Below are 18,734 nucleotides of genomic sequence, written 5' to 3' on the forward strand. Positions count from 1 at the left end.
GGGGTCCGGGGAGAGCGGATATAGTGAATGCAGGGTCCAAGGAGAGCAGATATAGTGAATGCGGGGTCCGGGGAGAGCGGATATAGTGAATGCGGGGTCCGGGGAGAGCGGATATAGTGATTGCGGGGTCCGGGGAGAGCGGATATAGTGAATGCGGGGTCCGGGGAGAGCGGATATAGTGAATGCGGGGTCCGGGGAGACCGGATATAGTGAATGCAGGGTCAGGGGTTTAGTAACACTTTAAAGGGACTTTAAAGGGAGTGACTTTCAGCTGATTGACAGCCTCAACTCTGTTCCTGTGTGCTGTGTGGAGAAGGGCGTGTCCCTTCCCTCCAATCAGCTCTCACTGAGCTCTGCCTGCTGTAACTTCAGCTACCCATCCCCTGCTTTCTGACAGCTCAGACAAGCTGTATAAATTCTAGACTTGGAATGGCTGTAGAGGAGAAAATACTACAGAAAAACAGATACAACTTATGTAGGAGGATGTTTCATCTCTGTGTATCACCTGAGACCAATCACTGGGTATATGTAAGGGTTTATAACCACTTTAAACCTCTAGATAATAAACTGGCCCATGCAGTTTACTCAAACCACAAACACTTATCACATAAAATGCTCAGAGGAAGTCAACCTCCTGAAGAGAAATAAGGAGACCCTTTCAGAAAATGCTAGTCGCCTGTCTGTTATGCTGGTCCTCTGGCTTCAATCCCCTAAACAAGGATGTAAATAAGGAACGTTAGAGGATAGTCAGGAGTTTTTGTGGGTCAGGGACTTGACGTACTGAAGCCAGAGGGTCAGCATGACAGCCAGGCACCTAGCATTAGGAGAAGGAGATTTCAGCAGTGGTATCTCTCATGGTCAATAACAATCCTTTGTTTCATTACGTATCTGTACATATTCTATTTTTCTCTCTAAGCGATGCATGCAAGTCTCTGCATGTGTTTTTAGGGCTTGCCAATGCACTTCCTTATCCCCTGCAGGCGGTGACACTGGAGCCGAACATACACACATGAACCATGCTCTTATTGCACTACATACAGGCTTTCCTTATACCTACAGTTATCTTCCTAAAAGGTAAGAAATTCAGTTCCTGGTTCTGTTGTCTCTCTGTGCTGTGTCTGGTTCTGTAGGCTCTCCATGCTGTGTCTGGTTCTGTAGGCTCTCTGTGCTGTGTCTGGTTCTGTAGGCTCTCCATGCTATGTCTGGTTCTGTAAGCTCTGTGCTGTGTCTGGTTCTGTAGGCTCTCCATGCTATGTCTGGTTCTGTAAGCTCTGTGCTGTGTCTGGTTATGTAGGCTCTCCATGCTATGTCTGGTTATGTAGGCTCTCCATGCTATGTCTGGTTCTGTAGGCTCTCTGTGCTGTGTCTGGTTCTCTAAGCTCTCTGTGCTGTGTCTGGTTCTGTAGGCTCTCTGTGCTGTGTCTGGTTCTGTAGGCTCTCTGTGCTGTGTCTGGTTATGTAGGCTCTCCATGCTATGTCTGGTTCTGTAGGCTCTCTGTGCTGTGTCTGGTTATGTAGGCTCTCCATGCTATGTCTGGTTATGTAGGCTCTCCATGCTATGTCTGGTTCTGTAGGCTCTCTGTGCTGTGTCTGGTTCTCTAAGCTCTCTGTGCTGTGTCTGGTTCTGTAGGTTCTCTGTGCTGTCTGGTACTGTTGGCTGTCTGTGCAGTGACTGGTTCTATAGGCTCTCCATGCTTTGTTTAGGTCTGTAGGCTCTCCATGCTGTGTCTGGTTCTGTAGGTTCTGTGCTGTGTCTGGTCCTGTAGCCTCTCTGTGCTGTGTCTGGTTCTGTAGCCTCTCTGTGCTGTGTCTGGTTCTGTAGCCTCTCTGTGCTGTGTCTGGTTCTGTAGCCTCTCTGTGCTATGTCTGGTTCTGTAGCATCTCTGTGCTGTGTCTGGTTTTCTAGGCTGTCTGTGCTTCTGTGCTGTGTCTGGTTCTGTAGCCTCTCTGTGCTGTGTCTGGTTCTGTTGGCTGACTGTGCTGTGTCTGGTTCTGTAGGCTCTCTGTGCTGTGTCTGGTTCTGTAGCCTCTCTGTGCTGTGTCTGGTTCTGTAGGCTCTCTGTGCTGTGTCTGGTTCTGTAGGCTCTCCGTGCTGTGTCTTGTTCTGTAGGCTCTCTGTGCAGTGTCTGGTTCTGTAGGCTCTCTGTGCTGTGTCTGGTTCTGTTGGCTGTCTGTGCTGTGTCTGGTTCTGTAGGCTCTCTGTGCTGTGTCTGGTTCTATTGGCTGTCTGTGCTGTGTCTGGTTCTGTAGGCTCTCTGTGCTGTGTCTGGTTCTGTAGGCTCTGTGCTGTGTCTGGTTCCGTAGGCTCTCCATGCTTTATCTAGTTCTGTAGGCTCTCAGTGCTGTGTCTGGTTCTGTAGACTCTCTGTGCTGTGTCTGGTTCTGTAGACTCTCTGTGCTGTGTCTGGTTCTGTAGGCTCTCCATGCTGTGTCTGGTTCTGTAGGCTCTGTGCAGTGTCTGGTTCTGTAGGCTCTCCAATTTTATTTAGTTCTGTAGGCTCTCAGTGCTGTGTCTGGTTCTTTAGACTCTCTGTGCTGTGTCTGGTTCTGTAGGTTCTCTGTGCTGCGTCTGGTTCTTTAGACTCTCTGTGCTGTGTCTGGTTCTGTAGGCTCTCTGTGCTGTGTCTGGTTCTGTAGGCTCTCCGTGCTGTGTCTGGTTCTCTAAGCTCTCTGTGCTGTGTCTGGTTCTGTAGGCTCTCTGTGCTGTTTCTGGTTCTGTAGGCTCTCTGTGCTGTGTCTGGTTCTGTAGGCTCTCCGTGCTGTGCCTGGTTCTGTAGGCTCTCTGTGCTGTGTCTGGTTCTGTAGGCTCTCCGTGCTGTGTCTTGTTCTCTAACCTCTCTGTGCTGTGTCTGGTTCTGTAGGCTCTCTGTGCTGTGTCTGGTTCTCTAACCTCTCTGTGCTGTGTCTGGTTCTGTAGGCTCTCCGTTCTGTGTCTGGTTCTGTAGGCTCTCTGTGCTGTGTCTGGTTCTGTAGGCTCTCCGTGCTGTGTCTTGTTCTCTAACCTCTCTGTGCTGTGTCTGGTTCTGTAGGCTCTCTGTGCTGTGTCTGGTTCTCTAACCTCTCTGTGCTGTGTCTGGTTCTGTAGGCTCTCTGTGCTGTGTCTGGTTCTGTAGGCTCTCTGTGCTGTGTCTGGTTCTGTAGGCTCTCCGTTCTGTGTCTGGTTCTGTAGGCTCTCCGTGCTGTGTCTTGTTCTCTAACCTCTCTGTGCTGTGTCTGGTTCTGTAGGCTCTCTGTGCTGTGTCTGGTTCTCTAACCTCTCTGTGCTGTGTCTGGTTCTGTAGGCTCTCCGTGCTGTGTCTGGTTCTGTAGGCTCTCCGTGCTGTGTCTGGTTCTGTAGGCTCTCTGTGCTGTGTCTGGTTCTGTAGACTCTCCGTGCTGTGTCTTGTTCTCTAAGCTCTCTGTGCTGTGTCTGGTTCTGTAGGCTCTCCGTGCTGTGTCTTGTTCTCTAACCTCTCTGTGCTGTGTCTGGTTCTGTAGGCTCTCCGTTCTGTGTCTGGTTCTGTAGGCTCTCTGTGCTGTGTCTGGTTCTGTAGGCTCTCTGTGCTGTGTCTGGTTCTGTAGGCTCTCTGTGCTGTGTCTGGTTCTGTAGGCTCCCCATGCTGTGTCTTGTTCTCTAACCTCTCTGTGCTATGTCTGGTTCTGTAGGCTCTCCGTTCTGTGTCTGGTTCTGTAGGCTCTCCGTGCTGTGTCTGGTTCTCTAAGCTCTCTGTGCTGTGTCTGGTTCTGTAGGCTCTCCGTGCTGTGTCTTGTTCTCTAAGCTCTCTGTGCTGTGTCTGGTTCTGTAGGCTCTCCGTGCTGTGTCTTGTTCTCTAACCTCTCTGTGCTGTGTCTGGTTCTGTAGGCTCTCCGTTCTGTGTCTGGTTCTGTAGGCTCTCTGTGCTGTGTCTGGTTTTGTAGGCTCTCTGTGCTGTGTCTGGTTCTGTAGGCTCTCTGTGCTGTGTCTGGTTCTGTAGGCTCTCCATGCTGTGTCTTGTTCTCTAACCTCTCTGTGCTATGTCTGGTTCTGTAGGCTCTCCGTTCTGTGTCTGGTTCTGTAGGCTCTCCGTGCTGTGTCTGGTTCTCTAAGCTCTCTGTGCTGTGTCTGGTTCTGTAGGCTCTCCGTGCTGTGTCTTGTTCTCTAACCTCTCTGTGCTGTGTCTGGTTCTGTAGGCTCTCTGTGCTGTGTCTTGTTCTCTAACCTCTCTGTGCTGTGTCTGGTTCTGTAGGCTCTCTGTGCTGTGTCTTGTTCTCTAACCTCTCTGTGCTGTGTCTGGTTCTGTAGGCTCTCCGTGCTGTGTCTGGTTCTCTAAGCTCTCTGTGCTGTTTCTGGTTCTGTAGACTCTCTATGCTGTGTCTGGTTCTGTAGGCTCTCTGTGCTGTGTCTGGTTCTGTAGGCTCTCTATGCTGTGTCTGGTTATTTAGGCTCTTTGTTGTGTTTGGTTCTGTAGGCTCTCCATGCTGTGTCTGGTTATGTAGGCTCTCCATGCTATGTCTGGTTCTGTAAGCTCTGTGCTGTGTCTGGTTATGTAGGCTCTCCATGCTATGTCTGGTTCTGTAAGCTCTGTGCTGTGTCTGGTTCTGTAGGCTCTCTGTGCTGTGTCTGGTTATGTAGGCTCTCCATGCTATGTCTGGTTCTGTAGGCTCTCTGTGCTGTGTCTGGTTATGTAGGCTCTCCATGCTATGTCTGGTTCTGTAGGCTCTCTGTGCTGTGTCTGGTTCTCTAAGCTCTCCGTGCTGTGTCTGGTTCTGTAGGCTCTCTGTGCTGTGTCTGGTTATGTAGGCTCTCCATGCTATGTCTGGTTCTGTAGGCTCTCTGTGCTGTGTCTGGTTCTCTAAGCTCTCTGTGCTGTGTCTGGTTCTGTAGGTTCTCTGTGCTGTCTGGTACTGTTGGCTGTCTGTGCAGTGACTGGTTCTATAGGCTCTCCATGCTTTGTTTAGGTCTGTAGGCTCTCCATGCTGTGTCTGGTTCTGTAGGCTCTGTGCTGTGTCTGGTCCTGTAGCCTCTCTGTGCTGTGTCTGGTTCTGTAGCCTCTCTGTGCTGTGTCTGGTTCTGTAGCCTCTCTGTGCTGTGTCTGGTTCTCTAGCCTCTCTGTGCTATGTCTGGTTCTGTAGCATCTCTGTGCTGTGTCTGGTTTTCTAGGCTGTCTGTGCTTCTGTGCTGTGTCTGGTTCTGTAGCCTCTCTGTGCTGTGTCTGGTTCTGTTGGCTGACTGTGCTGTGTCTGGTTCTGTAGGCTCTCTGTGCTGTGTCTGGTTCTGTAGCTTCTCTGTGCTGTGTCTGGTTCTGTAGGCTCTCTGTGCTGTGTCTGGTTCTGTAGGCTCTCCGTGCTGTGTCTTGTTCTGTAGGCTCTCTGTGCAGTGTCTGGTTCTTTAGACTCTCTATGATGTGTCTGGTTCTGTTGGCTGTCTGTGCTGTGTCTGGTTCTGTAGGCTCTCTGTGCTGTGTCTGGTTCTATTGGCTGTCTGTGCTGTGTCTGGTTCTGTAGGCTCTCTGTGCTGTGTCTGGTTCTGTAGGCTCTGTGCTGTGTCTGGTTCCGTAGGCTCTCCATGCTTTATCTAGTTCTGTAGGCTCTCAGTGCTGTGTCTGGTTCTGTAGACTCTCTGTGCTGTGTCTGGTTCTGTAGACTCTCTGTGCTGTGTCTGGTTCTGTAGGCTCTCCATGCTGTGTCTGGTTCTGTAGGCTCTGTGCAGTGTCTGGTTCTGTAGGCTCTCCAATTTTATTTAGTTCTGTAGGCTCTCAGTGCTGTGTCTGGTTCTTTAGACTCTCTGTGCTGTGTCTGGTTCTGTAGGTTCTCTGTGCTGCGTCTGGTTCTTTAGACTCTCTGTGCTGTGTCTGGTTCTGTAGGCTCTCTGTGCTGTGTCTGGTTCTGTAGGCTCTCCGTGCTGTGTCTGGTTCTCTAAGCTCTCTGTGCTGTGTCTGGTTCTGTAGGCTCTCTGTGCTGTTTCTGGTTCTGTAGGCTCTCTGTGCTGTGTCTCGTTCTGTAGGCTCTCCGTGCTGTGCCTGGTTCTGTAGGCTCTCTGTGCTGTGTCTGGTTCTGTAGGCTCTCCGTGCTGTGTCTTGTTCTCTAACCTCTCTGTGCTGTGTCTGGTTCTGTAGGCTCTCTGTGCTGTGTCTGGTTCTCTAACCTCTCTGTGCTGTGTCTGGTTCTGTAGGCTCTCCGTTCTGTGTCTGGTTCTGTAGGCTCTCTGTGCTGTATCTGGTTCTGTAGGCTCTCCGTGCTGTGTCTTGTTCTCTAACCTCTCTGTGCTGTGTCTGGTTCTGTAGGCTCTCTGTGCTGTGTCTGGTTCTCTAACCTCTCTGTGCTGTGTCTGGTTCTCTAACCTCTCTGTGCTGTGTCTGGTTCTGTAGGCTCTCTGTGCTGTGTCTGGTTATGTAGGCTCTCCGTTCTGTGTCTGGTTCTGTAGGCTCTCCGTGCTGTGTCTTGTTCTCTAACCTCTCTGTGCTGTGTCTGGTTCTGTAGGCTCTCTGTGCTGTGTCTGGTTCTCTAACCTCTCTGTGCTGTGTCTGGTTCTGTAGGCTCTCCGTGCTGTGTCTGGTTCTGTAGGCTCTCCGTGCTGTGTCTGGTTCTGTAGGCTCTCTGTGCTGTGTCTGGTTCTGTAGGCTCTCCGTGCTGTGTCTTGTTCTCTAAGCTCTCTGTGCTGTGTCTGGTTCTGTAGGCTCTCCGTGCTGTGTCTTGTTCTCTAACCTCTCTGTGCTGTGTCTGGTTCTGTAGGCTCTCCGTTCTGTGTCTGGTTCTGTAGGCTCTCTGTGCTGTGTCTGGTTCTGTAGGCTCTCTGTGCTGTGTCTGGTTCTGTAGGCTCTCTGTGCTGTGTCTGGTTCTGTAGGCTCCCCATGCTGTGTCTTGTTCTCTAACCTCTCTGTGCTATGTCTGGTTCTGTAGGCTCTCCGTTCTGTGTCTGGTTCTGTAGGCTCTCCGTGCTGTGTCTGGTTCTCTAAGCTCTCTGTGCTGTGTCTGGTTCTGTAGGCTCTCCGTGCTGTGTCTTGTTCTCTAAGCTCTCTGTGCTGTGTCTGGTTCTGTAGGCTCTCCGTGCTGTGTCTTGTTCTCTAACCTCTCTGTGCTGTGTCTGGTTCTGTAGGCTCTCCGTTCTGTGTCTGGTTCTGTAGGCTCTCTGTGCTGTGTCTGGTTTTGTAGGCTCTCTGTGCTGTGTCTGGTTCTGTAGGCTCTCTGTGCTGTGTCTGGTTCTGTAGGCTCTCCATGCTGTGTCTTGTTCTCTAACCTCTCTGTGCTATGTCTGGTTCTGTAGGCTCTCCGTTCTGTGTCTTGTTCTGTAGGCTCTCCGTGCTGTGTCTGGTTCTCTAAGCTCTCTGTGCTGTGTCTGGTTCTGTAGGCTCTCCGTGCTGTGTCTTGTTCTCTAACCTCTCTGTGCTGTGTCTTGTTCTCTAACCTCTCTGTGCTGTGTCTGGTTCTGTAGGCTCTCTGTGCTGTGTCTTGTTCTCTAACCTCTCTGTGCTGTGTCTGGTTCTGTAGGCTCTCTGTGCTGTGTCTTGTTCTCTAACCTCTCTGTGCTGTGTCTGGTTCTGTAGGCTCTCCGTGCTGTGTCTGGTTCTCTAAGCTCTCTGTGCTGTGTCTGGTTCTGTAGGCTCTCTGTGCTGTTTCTGGTTCTGTAGACTCTCTGTGCTGTGTCTGGTTCTCTAGCTCTCTGTGCTGTGTCTGGTTCTGTAGGCTCTCTGTGCTGTGTCTGGTTCTGTAGGCTCTCTGTGCTGTGTCTGGTTCTGTAGGCTCTCCGTGCTGTGTCTGGTTCTCTAAGCTCTCCGTTCTGTGTCTGGTTCTGTAGGCTCTCTGTGCTGTGTCTGGTTCTGTAGGCTCTCTGTGCTGTGTCTGGTTCTGTAGGCTCTCTGTGCTGTGTCTGGTTCCATAGGTTATTGGCATTATTATAAAACGTACATTTTTTCACATTAGGAAGTAGCTGTGAAATCAGCAGACCCTTTCTAAAATACTATGAAACCCTATCGTACGACAGGATGAGCCTTCTCCAAAGTCATCAGCGGTCAAAAAGAGCTACAAATGAAGAAGAAAAAACAGTAACCCTGGACCTTGCCGCCTATAATAGGTACTGATCTTATAAACACCGGGGAGCCGAGTCACTGAGGCAGGCCACACATGCATGGATTATTTATTTATTTGATCTGGTTGACATCTATGTTGAGGTCCGGGTCTCCTCTTTCTTATGTGTTTTGTTTCATTTCAGCTCATTTGTACATTTAGTGCAGCATTTTGCTCTTTTAGTGTGAATGGGTCCATCAGCGCACTCTTCTGAAAGCTGAACATTTGGCTGGATCAGACTATTGGATTGAAACGCGTCAGCCCATCAGTAGACCAGCAAGGTGGTGTAATCTGATTGTAAAATCTCCATTAGATTGATCAACAATTATTCAGTACATGAGATTGCCTGATTGGATATAAATGAAATAAACAGATTTCAGGTATACATTTCTGGTACATACTGTAGTTGTTGGAACATGTTTGGATAGTTTTAGGAATGTTTCCATTTGGATTCTGACCATTTTTGTTTCCAAATTATGTGGGAAATGAGGGGGCACTCAGAGGCGCAGCTTGAAGCTTGTGGACCCGATGTGAAAGTTGACCCGGGCCCCAGGGGTGTATTTACCACAAGGCAAACAAGGCAGTTGCCTAGGGCGGCATTTTTGAGGGGGGGGCAGCACTTCCCCCTGGAAGAAGGGACACTTGTGTCATGGGGACCAGCTGCGGACTGCTTGATGTGTATGCAGAGCCCGACTCTCAATCCCAGGGATGTCTGGAGCTGTGAAGGTGAGTGACTTTCTCTTCAAGGGGGGGATGTGTGTTAGTGGAAGGATCTTTCGGGGGGGGGGCAGGGGTGTTGTTGGTCAATGTCAGGCTCTCCCTGCGGGGGGGGGGGGGGGGCAATTTTTGTCTTGCCTAGGGCAGCAGAAAACCTAAATACACCACTGCAGGACCCCCCCACTCCCACCTAAAGCTTCCACCGCACGCCAAAATACTGCAAGTGGCTGAAGAGGATTTTTCAGATCTTTATTTCCATACTGACGGTAATTCAAGTGATTTTGGAGAAACTGTCCGCATTTTAGCATACCTCTACAAATCTTTTGAATACCATGGATCAGAGACAGTCAACCTTTGAGAAGTGAAGATCTACCTGAACCTGAAAGAGATCAAAGATTATCGTGGTTTGGCGCTGTTTTTAAAAAAAAAGAAATGACCTAACAAGGCCTAACTAAATAGTACGGAAAACGTAGATAAATATGATGTCATTGTAAAGATATAAACAGCCTACCTTAAAGTGGAGCTCCACCCAAAAGCTCTGCTTTAAGTCTTTGTCCCCCGCTCCCCATTAAGGATTGGCACCTTTGGGGAGCGGGTACCCGAATTGATCTCCTGAGGCGATCGGAAGCAGAAGTTGTCCCCCTCCCTCCCTTCCCGTAGTCTTTTGGGACACATCACAGGTCCCAGAAGACTACGGGAGCATTCACAAAGTGCAGCGCTTCTCACGCATGCGTAGAGGGCACCCGGCTGTGAAGCCACAAGCTGTCACAGGGGGGTGCCCACACTGAAGATTCTGGCACCGGGGAGAGAAGACGGCCGGTGAAACCAGCCGTGGTAAGGACACCGCTGGACCGAGGGACAGGTAAGTGACTGTATTTTAGAAGTCAGCAGCTACAGTTTTTGTAGCTGCTGATTTTTATTTATTTTTTTTCAGCTGGAACTTCGCTTTAAGAAAGGACAGTGTCAGTCATTAGTGCAGTAGATAGTGTCAGTAGGGCAGTGGATAACGTGTGGATGGTGTCACTAGAGTAGTGAACGTTTCAGTAGGGCAGTGAATGATATCAGTAGGGCAGTGGATGTGTCAGTAGGGCAGTGGATGATATCAGTAGGGCAGTGGATGTGTCAGTAGGGCAGTGGATGTGTCAGTAGGGCAGTGGATGATATCAGTAGGGCAGTGGATGATATCAGTAGGGCAGTGGATGATATCAGTAGGGCAGTGGATGTGTCAGTAGGGCAGTGGATGATCTCAAATGAGCAATGGATAATGCCACTAGGGAAGTGGATGTATCTTTAGAGCCATGGATGCATCAACAGAGCAGTGGATATCACTAGTAGAGCAGTGGATGTGTCAGTAGGGCCATGGATGCATCGACAGAGCAGTGGATAATGCCAGTAGGGGAGTGGATGATGCCAGTAGGGCAGTGGATAACGCCAGTAGGGCAGTGGATGATGTCAGTAGGGCAGTGGATGTGTCAGTAGGGCAGTGGATGACGTCAGTAGGGCAGTGGATGACGTCAGTAGGGCAGTGGATGATGTCAGTAGAGCAGTGGATAATGTCAGTAGGGCAGTGGATGATCCCAGTAGAGCAGTGGATGACGTCAGTAGGGCAGTGGATGATGTCAGTAGGGCAGTGGATGATCCCAGTAGAGCAGTGGATGACGTCAGTAGGGCAGTGGATAACGCCAGTAGGGCAGTGGATGATCTCAGTAGAACAGTGGATAATGGCAGCACAATTTTTTTAGCAGCCCTGTTGGGGGGCTTTGGTGAAATATCAGGAGTCTAAATAAACCTCTTATGTCACACTTTTGAGGAAAACCTAAAGCAAAAACCAAAACCATTCACAAACCAAAAGCATAGTAAAAACAGTTTACTATGCTTCAGCTTTGAATAGACTCAGGATCGATTGGTTCTGATCACTCTCTGTGTTCATTCAGGAAAGGAAGGGGCTGGTAAATATATAATTAAATGACAATATATCCTGTACAGCAATGGTTTATGCTATATACACTATATTTCCAAAAGTATTGGGCCGCCGGCACACATGACCTTTAATGGCCCCTCCCAGTCTTAGTCCATAGGGTTCAATATTGAGTTGGCCCCGCCCTTTGCAGCTATAACAGCTTCAAATCTTCTGGGAAGGCCGTCCACAAGGTTTAGGAGGGTGTCTATGGGAAGGTTGGACCATTCTTCCAGAAGCACATTTGTCAGGTCAGGCACTGATGTCGGGGGAGGAGGCCTGGCTCGCAGTCTCCGCTCTAATTCATCCCAAAGGTGTTCTATGGGGTTGAGGTCAGGACTGTGTGCAGGACAGTCAAGTTCCTCCACCCCAAACTGGCTCCTCCATGTCTTTATGGACCTTGCTTTGTGCACTGGTGTGCAGTCATGTTGGAACAGGAAGGAACACTTTCTACAAAGTTGGGAGCATGAAATTGTCCAAAATGTCTTGGTATGCTGATGTCTTAAGAGTTCCATTCACTGGAACTAGGGGGCCAAGCCCAACCCCTGAAAAACAACCCCACACCGTAGTCCCCCCTCCACCAAACCTTACACTTGGCACAATGCAGTCAGGCAAGTACTGTTCTCCTGGCAACCGCCAAACCCAGACACGTCCAGTCCATTGGATTGCCAGACAGAAAAGCGTGATTGGTCACTCCAGAGAACACGTCTCCACTGCTCTAGAGTCCAGTGGCGGCGTGCTTTACACCACAGCAACCGACGCTTTGCATTGTACTTGGTGATGGAAGGCTTGGTTGCAGCTGCTCGGCCATGGAAACCCATTCCATGAAGCTCTCTACGCACTGTTGTTGGGCTCATCTGAAGGTCACACCAAGTTTGGAGGTCTTTATTGACTCTGCAGACAGTTGGCGACTTCTGCGCACTGTGCGCTTCAGCATGCTCTGACCCCGCCCTGTCATGTGACGCGGCCTACCACTTGGTGGCTGAGTGGCTGTTGTTCCCAGTTGCTTCCACTTTGTTATAATCCCACTAACAGTTGAGCGTGGAATACTTAGTAGCCAGGAAATGTCACGGATGGACTTATTGCCCAGGTGGCCACCTATCACGGGACCACGCTTGGAGTCACTGAGCTCCTGAGAGCGACCCATTCTTTCACCAATGTTTGTAGAAGCCGTCTGCATGCCTAGGGGCTTGATTGTATACACCTGTGTCCATGGAGGGGATTGGAACACCAGAATCCAATGGAGGGCTGGTCCAATACCTTTGGCAATATTATATATATATATATATGTATGTTTTATTTTTTTTTTTGCAATATTTTTTTCCATGAAAGAGGAGTTAGGTTTTAAGATGATTTGTTGCATATATACAGAGAGAGTTCTCAGGAATAAACAAGCATATGCGTTTTTCTACTTCCCTCCAGCAAGCCGGGAATATTGAATATGAACTTTGCATCTCTGTATTTCTTTCCAGAAAATTTGCACTGATGTTAAGAAGGGATAACGGCGTTTTTGCAGATGATTTTTCCGTCATGTCACATGATCAGCCGCTACCGGTGGATATCTCTTTTGTCTACAAGGGCAGTCTTAAAGGTAAGGAACAGCCAGCAAGTCCACAATCCAATCACTGGTCTACACTGGAGTCCAAGCTTTGTCATCCATAATGCTAACTAAAGGCAACACCAGGGGCGGACTGACCATTTGGAAACTCGGGCACTGCCCGAGGGCCCGGGGTCAGTAGGGGGCCCCGTGAGATGCCCCTGGTACCTTTTTCATGGGCTTTTTTGAGTTTGGGCAAGGACACAGGGGCCCCATGATCCCCTATTGCCCGGGGGCCCCATGAATTGTCACTCTGCCCCTGGGCAACACTTTAGTTTTAATTTTGGATGGAGAAAGAGAAGGTTACAACCCTTGTCAGGTTTTTTTTTAAACCAACTATACGTGAATACATTATAAAATGTATTTTTTAAATACAAGCAGTGTAACTATCCGAATGTGACCTGCTATTAACAGTCCCGAGGAGATGTTATCATGCTGATAGGAGGAGAGAGCAGAGGGACAGAGAAATGAGCTCATCACTGTGCTGCTTCTCCTTTCATTGGCCATTCACAGGCTGGGGGCGGGTTCAGGATGACCTGGGCTCAGAAGGAGGTTGATTGAACGATGCTGGACATATGACTGAGGACATCTAGTGGTGGATAAAAGAACTGCAGGGGAAATCATTGCATTGAAAGTGAATATTGCAGCAAAAGCTGGTTCCTGTATTTTAGCTTTTAACCAGTTCAGCTCTTTGTACATCCAAAGAGTGAACCTTTAATCACAAGCTGATGGCAGCCATTTACTTTTTTGTTCATCCGGCTACCGGCTTGAAATTGAATGTGACGCAGCAGCTCCAATCACTTTCACAGAGCCGGCAGCGCAGTCGCCTCCCCCTCCCACTGGCACCCCCCTTCCTCCCCCTCTTCCCGTGGTTCCCGGGATCTCTGCTCTCACCGGAACCCCGGAACACAACTGCCGGATAGGGGAGGGAGAGCGCTGGGAGACCGAGGCAAATTCATACCTCAATCTCACACGTGATGTCACTTCTGGTTTCAGATTCACCCTGTCCTGGCCAGTACAGCCAGGGGACACCTCTAACAAAGCCGATCTGTGATTGGTTAGATGGTGTGAAGAACAGGAAAAATATTGGGGTCTTTTAGACCCCTAATGTCGCCATAAAGAGTACCTGTCACCTGCCCAGTGCTATCACATGTGGGTTTATAAGGTAAAAATAATTTTTAAAAAAATTTAAATTATAATAAAATAAATTAAAATATTGAGAAAATTCCCCTCCCCCGTTGTGCCACACACCTGCGCAAATACAAGCCCAGTGTGTGCACGCGTATGTAAACTGCGGTCGTACCACACGTGCGACATCGCCGCGAACGTCAGAGTGAGAACAATCGTTCTAGCACAAGAGCTCCTGGTTAACTCTAAACTGATGAGCTGCAAATGCTATTAAAGCGTCACTTATGGTGATTTTCGGGCTCCATAGTTTTTGGCGATATCATGGGCGCACCATATTTTGAGACATGGAGTGTATGGTATCTACTTACTCGATGCAACCTCCTCTTTTATATTTTAATCGAAAATGGGTATTCTTTTGTGTGTGTTTTTGCACTAAAACTCATTTTCTGATATTTTGTTCCTGAAAATTTGCGTTAAATAAATAAGTAGCGCAAATATCGTGTGACATAAAAATTTGTGAATATCACCTTTTTTATTCTACAGGTCCTCTGCTTTCAGAAAAAAAAAAAAAAAAAAAAAAAAAAATATATATATATATATATAATGTTCTGGGGGTTAAAGTAATTTTATTGGCAACATTTTAGATTTTTACATGTATGCGAAAAATAAAAACAATGGTTCTGCAGCCAAACTGGCTAATGGGCCGTTCATTGTTATCTTTTTTTTTTTTCTGCTTAGAATTTAACTTCATAATCTTACAAACAAAATAAGAGCACTACATGATTTTTAGGATGTTATTTGCTTTTATACATGTCATATAACCAGGGCTTTTTTTCTCAGCGAATAGGTGCAGGTACTCCCCCATTCCGAGTCACCCTTTGTCTCTGCCCCCTACCTAGTATTGCCCCTTTTAGAGAATACAGAACCAAGTATCATATTGTGGTGCTATGAAACTTTGTATGGAATTTACTAATGATAACAAAAAAGCTGTCAAATAGATCTCCTGCTTCCAGCAACAGTAGATCCCCCCAGCAACAATAGATCCACACCAGCAACAATAGATCCACACCACCAACAATAGACCCCCCACCATCAATAATAGATCTCCCAGCAGCCAACATCGATAGACCCTCCAACAGCCAGCAACAACAGACCCCTCAGCAATAATAGATTCCCTACCGGCAACTATAACCACCCCCCAGGGGTGTATTTACCACAAAGCAAACAAGGCACTTGCCTAGGGTGGCATTTTTCAGGGGGGCAGCACCTTCCCCCAGAAGTAAGGATGGAAGAAGGGACACGCGCACCATGGGAACCAGGTGGGATCTAAGAGAGGCTGCGGGGGGCTTGATGGTGTATGTAGAGCCTGGCTCTCATTCCCGGGGATGTCCGGAGCTGTGAAGATGGGTGTATTTCACTCTATCGCCAGGGAGGGAGGGGGAATAATGGAAGGCTCTCAAAGGTGGGGGGCATGGGTGTTGTTGGTCAATGTCAGACTCTCTCTGGGGGAGGGGGGGTGGTGTTGGTAGGTGTCCATGGGGGGAGACGATTTTTATGTTGCCTGGGGCAGCACAAAACCTAAATACACCGCTGTCACCCCCCATAACAATAAATCCCCACCAACAGCAATAGACCCTCCAGCAGGTAGAATCAATAGACCCTCCAGCACAACCCAGGACCCCTTGACACTAGATACATTTAATTCCCCCGCATTCCTGCTGAAAAAAAGTCCTGTATGTAACACCGGTGTTCGATTTATGTCACTTAGGTGAGAACGACTCCTTGTGTCACGGTTCCATCATCAATGGATATTTCAGTGGATCCATCCATACAAGGAATGGGACTTTTTATGTTGAATATGAAGAAAACCACAATGGCTCAATAGATTCCTATATTTATCATGAGTCAGATATTGGTAAGTAATTTTAAAGTGGACCTATCAGCGACCTTAAAGTATATGTGAAGGTTTTTAATGCTGTCTGTGTCCCTGCTTGGGGCAGGAATGTCACCAGGGCCGGATCTAGGGGGGTGCTTGGGTGGGCTGTGCTGCCCCAGATTTGGTTTGTGTCCCCCCGGGTCTCTGAGAGTGTATCCACTGATCCATGAGCCAGTCTGATGCAGACAGTTGATGTAAGGAGGCACTCTGATGAGGACAATCCATGCAAGGGGGCATTCTGATGGGGACATCTGATATAAGGGGCATTCTGATGGGGACACCTGATATAAGGGGCATTCTGATGGGGATACCTGATATAAGGGGCATTCTGATGGGGACACCTGATATAAGGGGCATTCTGATGGGGACACCTGATATAAGGGGCATTCTGATGGGGACATCTGATATAAGGGGCATTCTGATGGGGACATCTGATATAAGGGGCATTCTGATGGGGACACCTGATATAAGGGGCATTCTGATGGGGATACCTGATATAAGGGGCATTCTGATGGGGACATCTGATATAAGGGGCATTCTGATGGGGACATCTGATATAAGGGGCATTCTGATGGGGATACCTGATCAAATGTAAGGGGATACTCTGATGGGGAAGATGGATGTAAGGGGCCGCTCTGATGGAAACCTCATGTAAAAGGACACTCTGATGAGTAGTCATGATGTACAGTAAACGAGGGACTCGGACAGGGACATCTGATATAAGGGGGCACAGGTTCTGTTTAGCAGTGTTTCCCAGGTTGGGACAACGTGTGATAGACTGTCAGCGACTAACACAGTGTTGACATTATACCTCCTAACTTTTTTTTACTGCACCCCCAAATCAGATAGGCAAGATCCAGCCTCGGCGATCACCCTCTTCATTTGTGCTGGTAACCATTGTCACCAAGACTGAAAGTTAAGGGAAAATCTGAAATGTCACAGTTGCATTGACCACTTTTATTTAAAAGAAAAAAATAAAACACAACGGGGGTTACCCTGACATTGGTTGTTCGGCATATCTCTGCCAAAAACACACATTCAGCCTCCTGGCTTTTCATTGCACCACCACTTAGGGCCCCTGCCTGTTCCTCCACATAAGGCCTTCTTCAAGCCTGTACACACAGCCCCAGCCCCCATTGCCTGACTCTAGGCTCAGTCCTCTGTGGACTAGTTCCACCTGAGCATTGTTGTACAGCTAATGTCAGACACTCTTTCCTGACTGGAAAGGCTCTCCAAGACTCTCCCTGGCAGCCCTTACAGCTACTCAAAACCTGGTAAACTATGTTGTAGAAGATCCTGAGCCTAGGTTCATAACTCAACTATGGTGCCTCCACTTTCAATAGCCTTGAACTAGCAAGTAGGACACTTCCTAGAGACACCCTGACTCCAAGGTAGAGACATGCAGGAATGCAGGACCAGACTTAAAGAAGCAACTCAACACTTTAATATGAAGTTGAAGAAGGACAGGAGGAAGTGGAAAACCTAAAGCTCTTCAAGGGTCTCTGGGTGGGTCTCAACATCAAAGAGCATCACATAACATCTACTGGAGCATAGGAGCCATAAAGAAGGTTGAAGTATTACTCCATTTCAGTTCTTTGGCTCTGACATAGGACTCTTCAGGCCTCCAGGAACACCTTTGGGGCTCAGCCTCAAGGCCTGGGACCTCTCAAATGGCACCCAGCCTGCTCATTGAAGAACCTCTTCTGGAACAGGGCTCAAATGTTTTGTCAAAACTCTGTCCAACCCAATGATGACAAACCTGTTACGGATTGGCCAGCTAAGACTTTCTAAACCCAGCTTGGTCACAGGGCTCTTGAGTTCCCTCAACAGATTTATTGGCAGATAATGTGAAACAGCCCCTAAAAACCAGGTTCTAGAAGAGACATTTTGGGGGTACACTGCTTCAACTTTGCTTTTGCCCCAAGACTTTGCCAATGTGGTACACAAGCAAAATTCATCTTCTCAGAGTGTCCAAGTAAAAGAACAAGAATACCAGCAGACGTCTCCTCTGATACCATCTCATCTTGCTTCATAGGAAGTAACCAGCTTATGGGTTTCAGCCTCAGTTGGCCTTAGTTATCTTTTTTCTCATATCCTTATGAGACAAGATGATATAAAATAAAAGCGGTATTGGAGTGTGCTGGCATTCTTCTTCATAAAAATACTTTTACAGCAAGTGTGTTAGGGAACATGTCCCCACATGTATGTATCTTGTACTGTATGTGTATTTTAAATATTTTTTTTACTTTCATTTCAGACTACTCCCTTTTTAAAGATGTGAACTCTTTTGATCTGGCATTGAAAAAATACACTTCACTGGAGAATATGAGATGGATACCAAAGGTCAGTAGCAGGGGCGGGCTGACAGCTCATGGGGCCCCCAGGTAATAGGGGATCATGGGGCCCCTGTGTTCTCGCACCCACACTCAAACCACACCCAAAAAAGGCTATGAAAGGTACCAGGGGCATCTCATGAGGCCACCTACTGACCCCGGGCCCTTGGGCAATGTCCGAGTTCCCAAATGGTCAGCCCGCCCCTGGTCAGTACTCAATACATTTTTTTTCCTTTCAATGATGTTTATTTGTTTTATAAAAGAAGGAGTTACAAGCCAATCCAGAAAGTTATACATCCATTTTCCATAAACTGCCACCCATCTGGGCTGATACAAGCAATGCACAAAATACAACTTTCCAGGACAATTGTGAGGCAATGATAGCCAAAAGTGTCCCATTGGGACTTATAGTGTAAGGCCCGTAACAACACGGTAAAGGAGAAAATGAAAACTAAAGTGAAACTTTTTGTCAGGCCTGGCGTCAGAGACTACCATAACCTGCATGGAGGGTCGATCACCCTCCAATAATCAACAAGCCATAAGGGGAGACACCCCCCCCCCCATGGCCTTTAGTTAACTATATCCAATACCAGGGAAAAAAAAAACGTAAAGGGAAAGAGATGAAGAAAAGAGGGAAGAAGGGAAAAGAGAAATCGAAATTGAATAGAGAAGGAGAAAGAGGAAGAAAGGACATGTGGAGGAGGAGGAACCGGCGGGCAACCAAGCGGGGGTCAATACATTTTTTGGTTTTGGTCTGCAAATCAATGTATGCTCACTGGAGCTTGTACTTGCTGTGACAACTACATGAGGGTCTCATTCTCCCCGCTGGATCTTCATTTATTTCATATGGATGAGGCCTAAGGCGCCCTAGTGTGGACACTGTGAGAGAACGCTCCTTATGGCCTGAGCGTCAGGCGGAAACATTGTTCATGTTCAGCATTAAGGCGGCACTTCAAACTTAGAAGCGAGCGGGACGACGTTTAAAGCTTTGAAATCCATTACCATACTGTGTGGACACCACTAATGCACTATGGACACAGCTTC

The 18,734-nt window shown here is 48.1% G+C and overlaps 1 protein-coding gene across 1 annotated transcript in view; it reads left to right on the forward strand.

The window, feature by feature from the left end:
- Positions 1 to 974: 974 nt before the first annotated feature.
- Positions 975 to 18,734, forward strand: part of LOC149452305 (disintegrin and metalloproteinase domain-containing protein 10-like) — a 76,012-nt gene continuing 58,252 nt past the window's right edge. The window contains exons 1-5 of the mRNA XM_089689529.1: positions 975 to 1,074; positions 7,879 to 8,029; positions 12,169 to 12,287; positions 15,190 to 15,336; positions 17,615 to 17,700. Coding sequence (XP_089545655.1) covers positions 1,017 to 1,074; positions 7,879 to 8,029; positions 12,169 to 12,287; positions 15,190 to 15,336; positions 17,615 to 17,700 — 561 coding nt within the window. The 5' untranslated portion in view covers positions 975 to 1,016. The remainder of the gene's footprint in view (positions 1,075 to 7,878; positions 8,030 to 12,168; positions 12,288 to 15,189; positions 15,337 to 17,614; positions 17,701 to 18,734) is intronic.

The sequence above is a fragment of the Staurois parvus genome, unplaced genomic scaffold, assembly GCF_062004578.1.
Source record: "Staurois parvus isolate SC_StPar_1 unplaced genomic scaffold, SC_StPar_1.0 ptg000483l, whole genome shotgun sequence".
Classification (NCBI taxonomy): Eukaryota; Metazoa; Chordata; class Amphibia; order Anura; family Ranidae; genus Staurois; species Staurois parvus.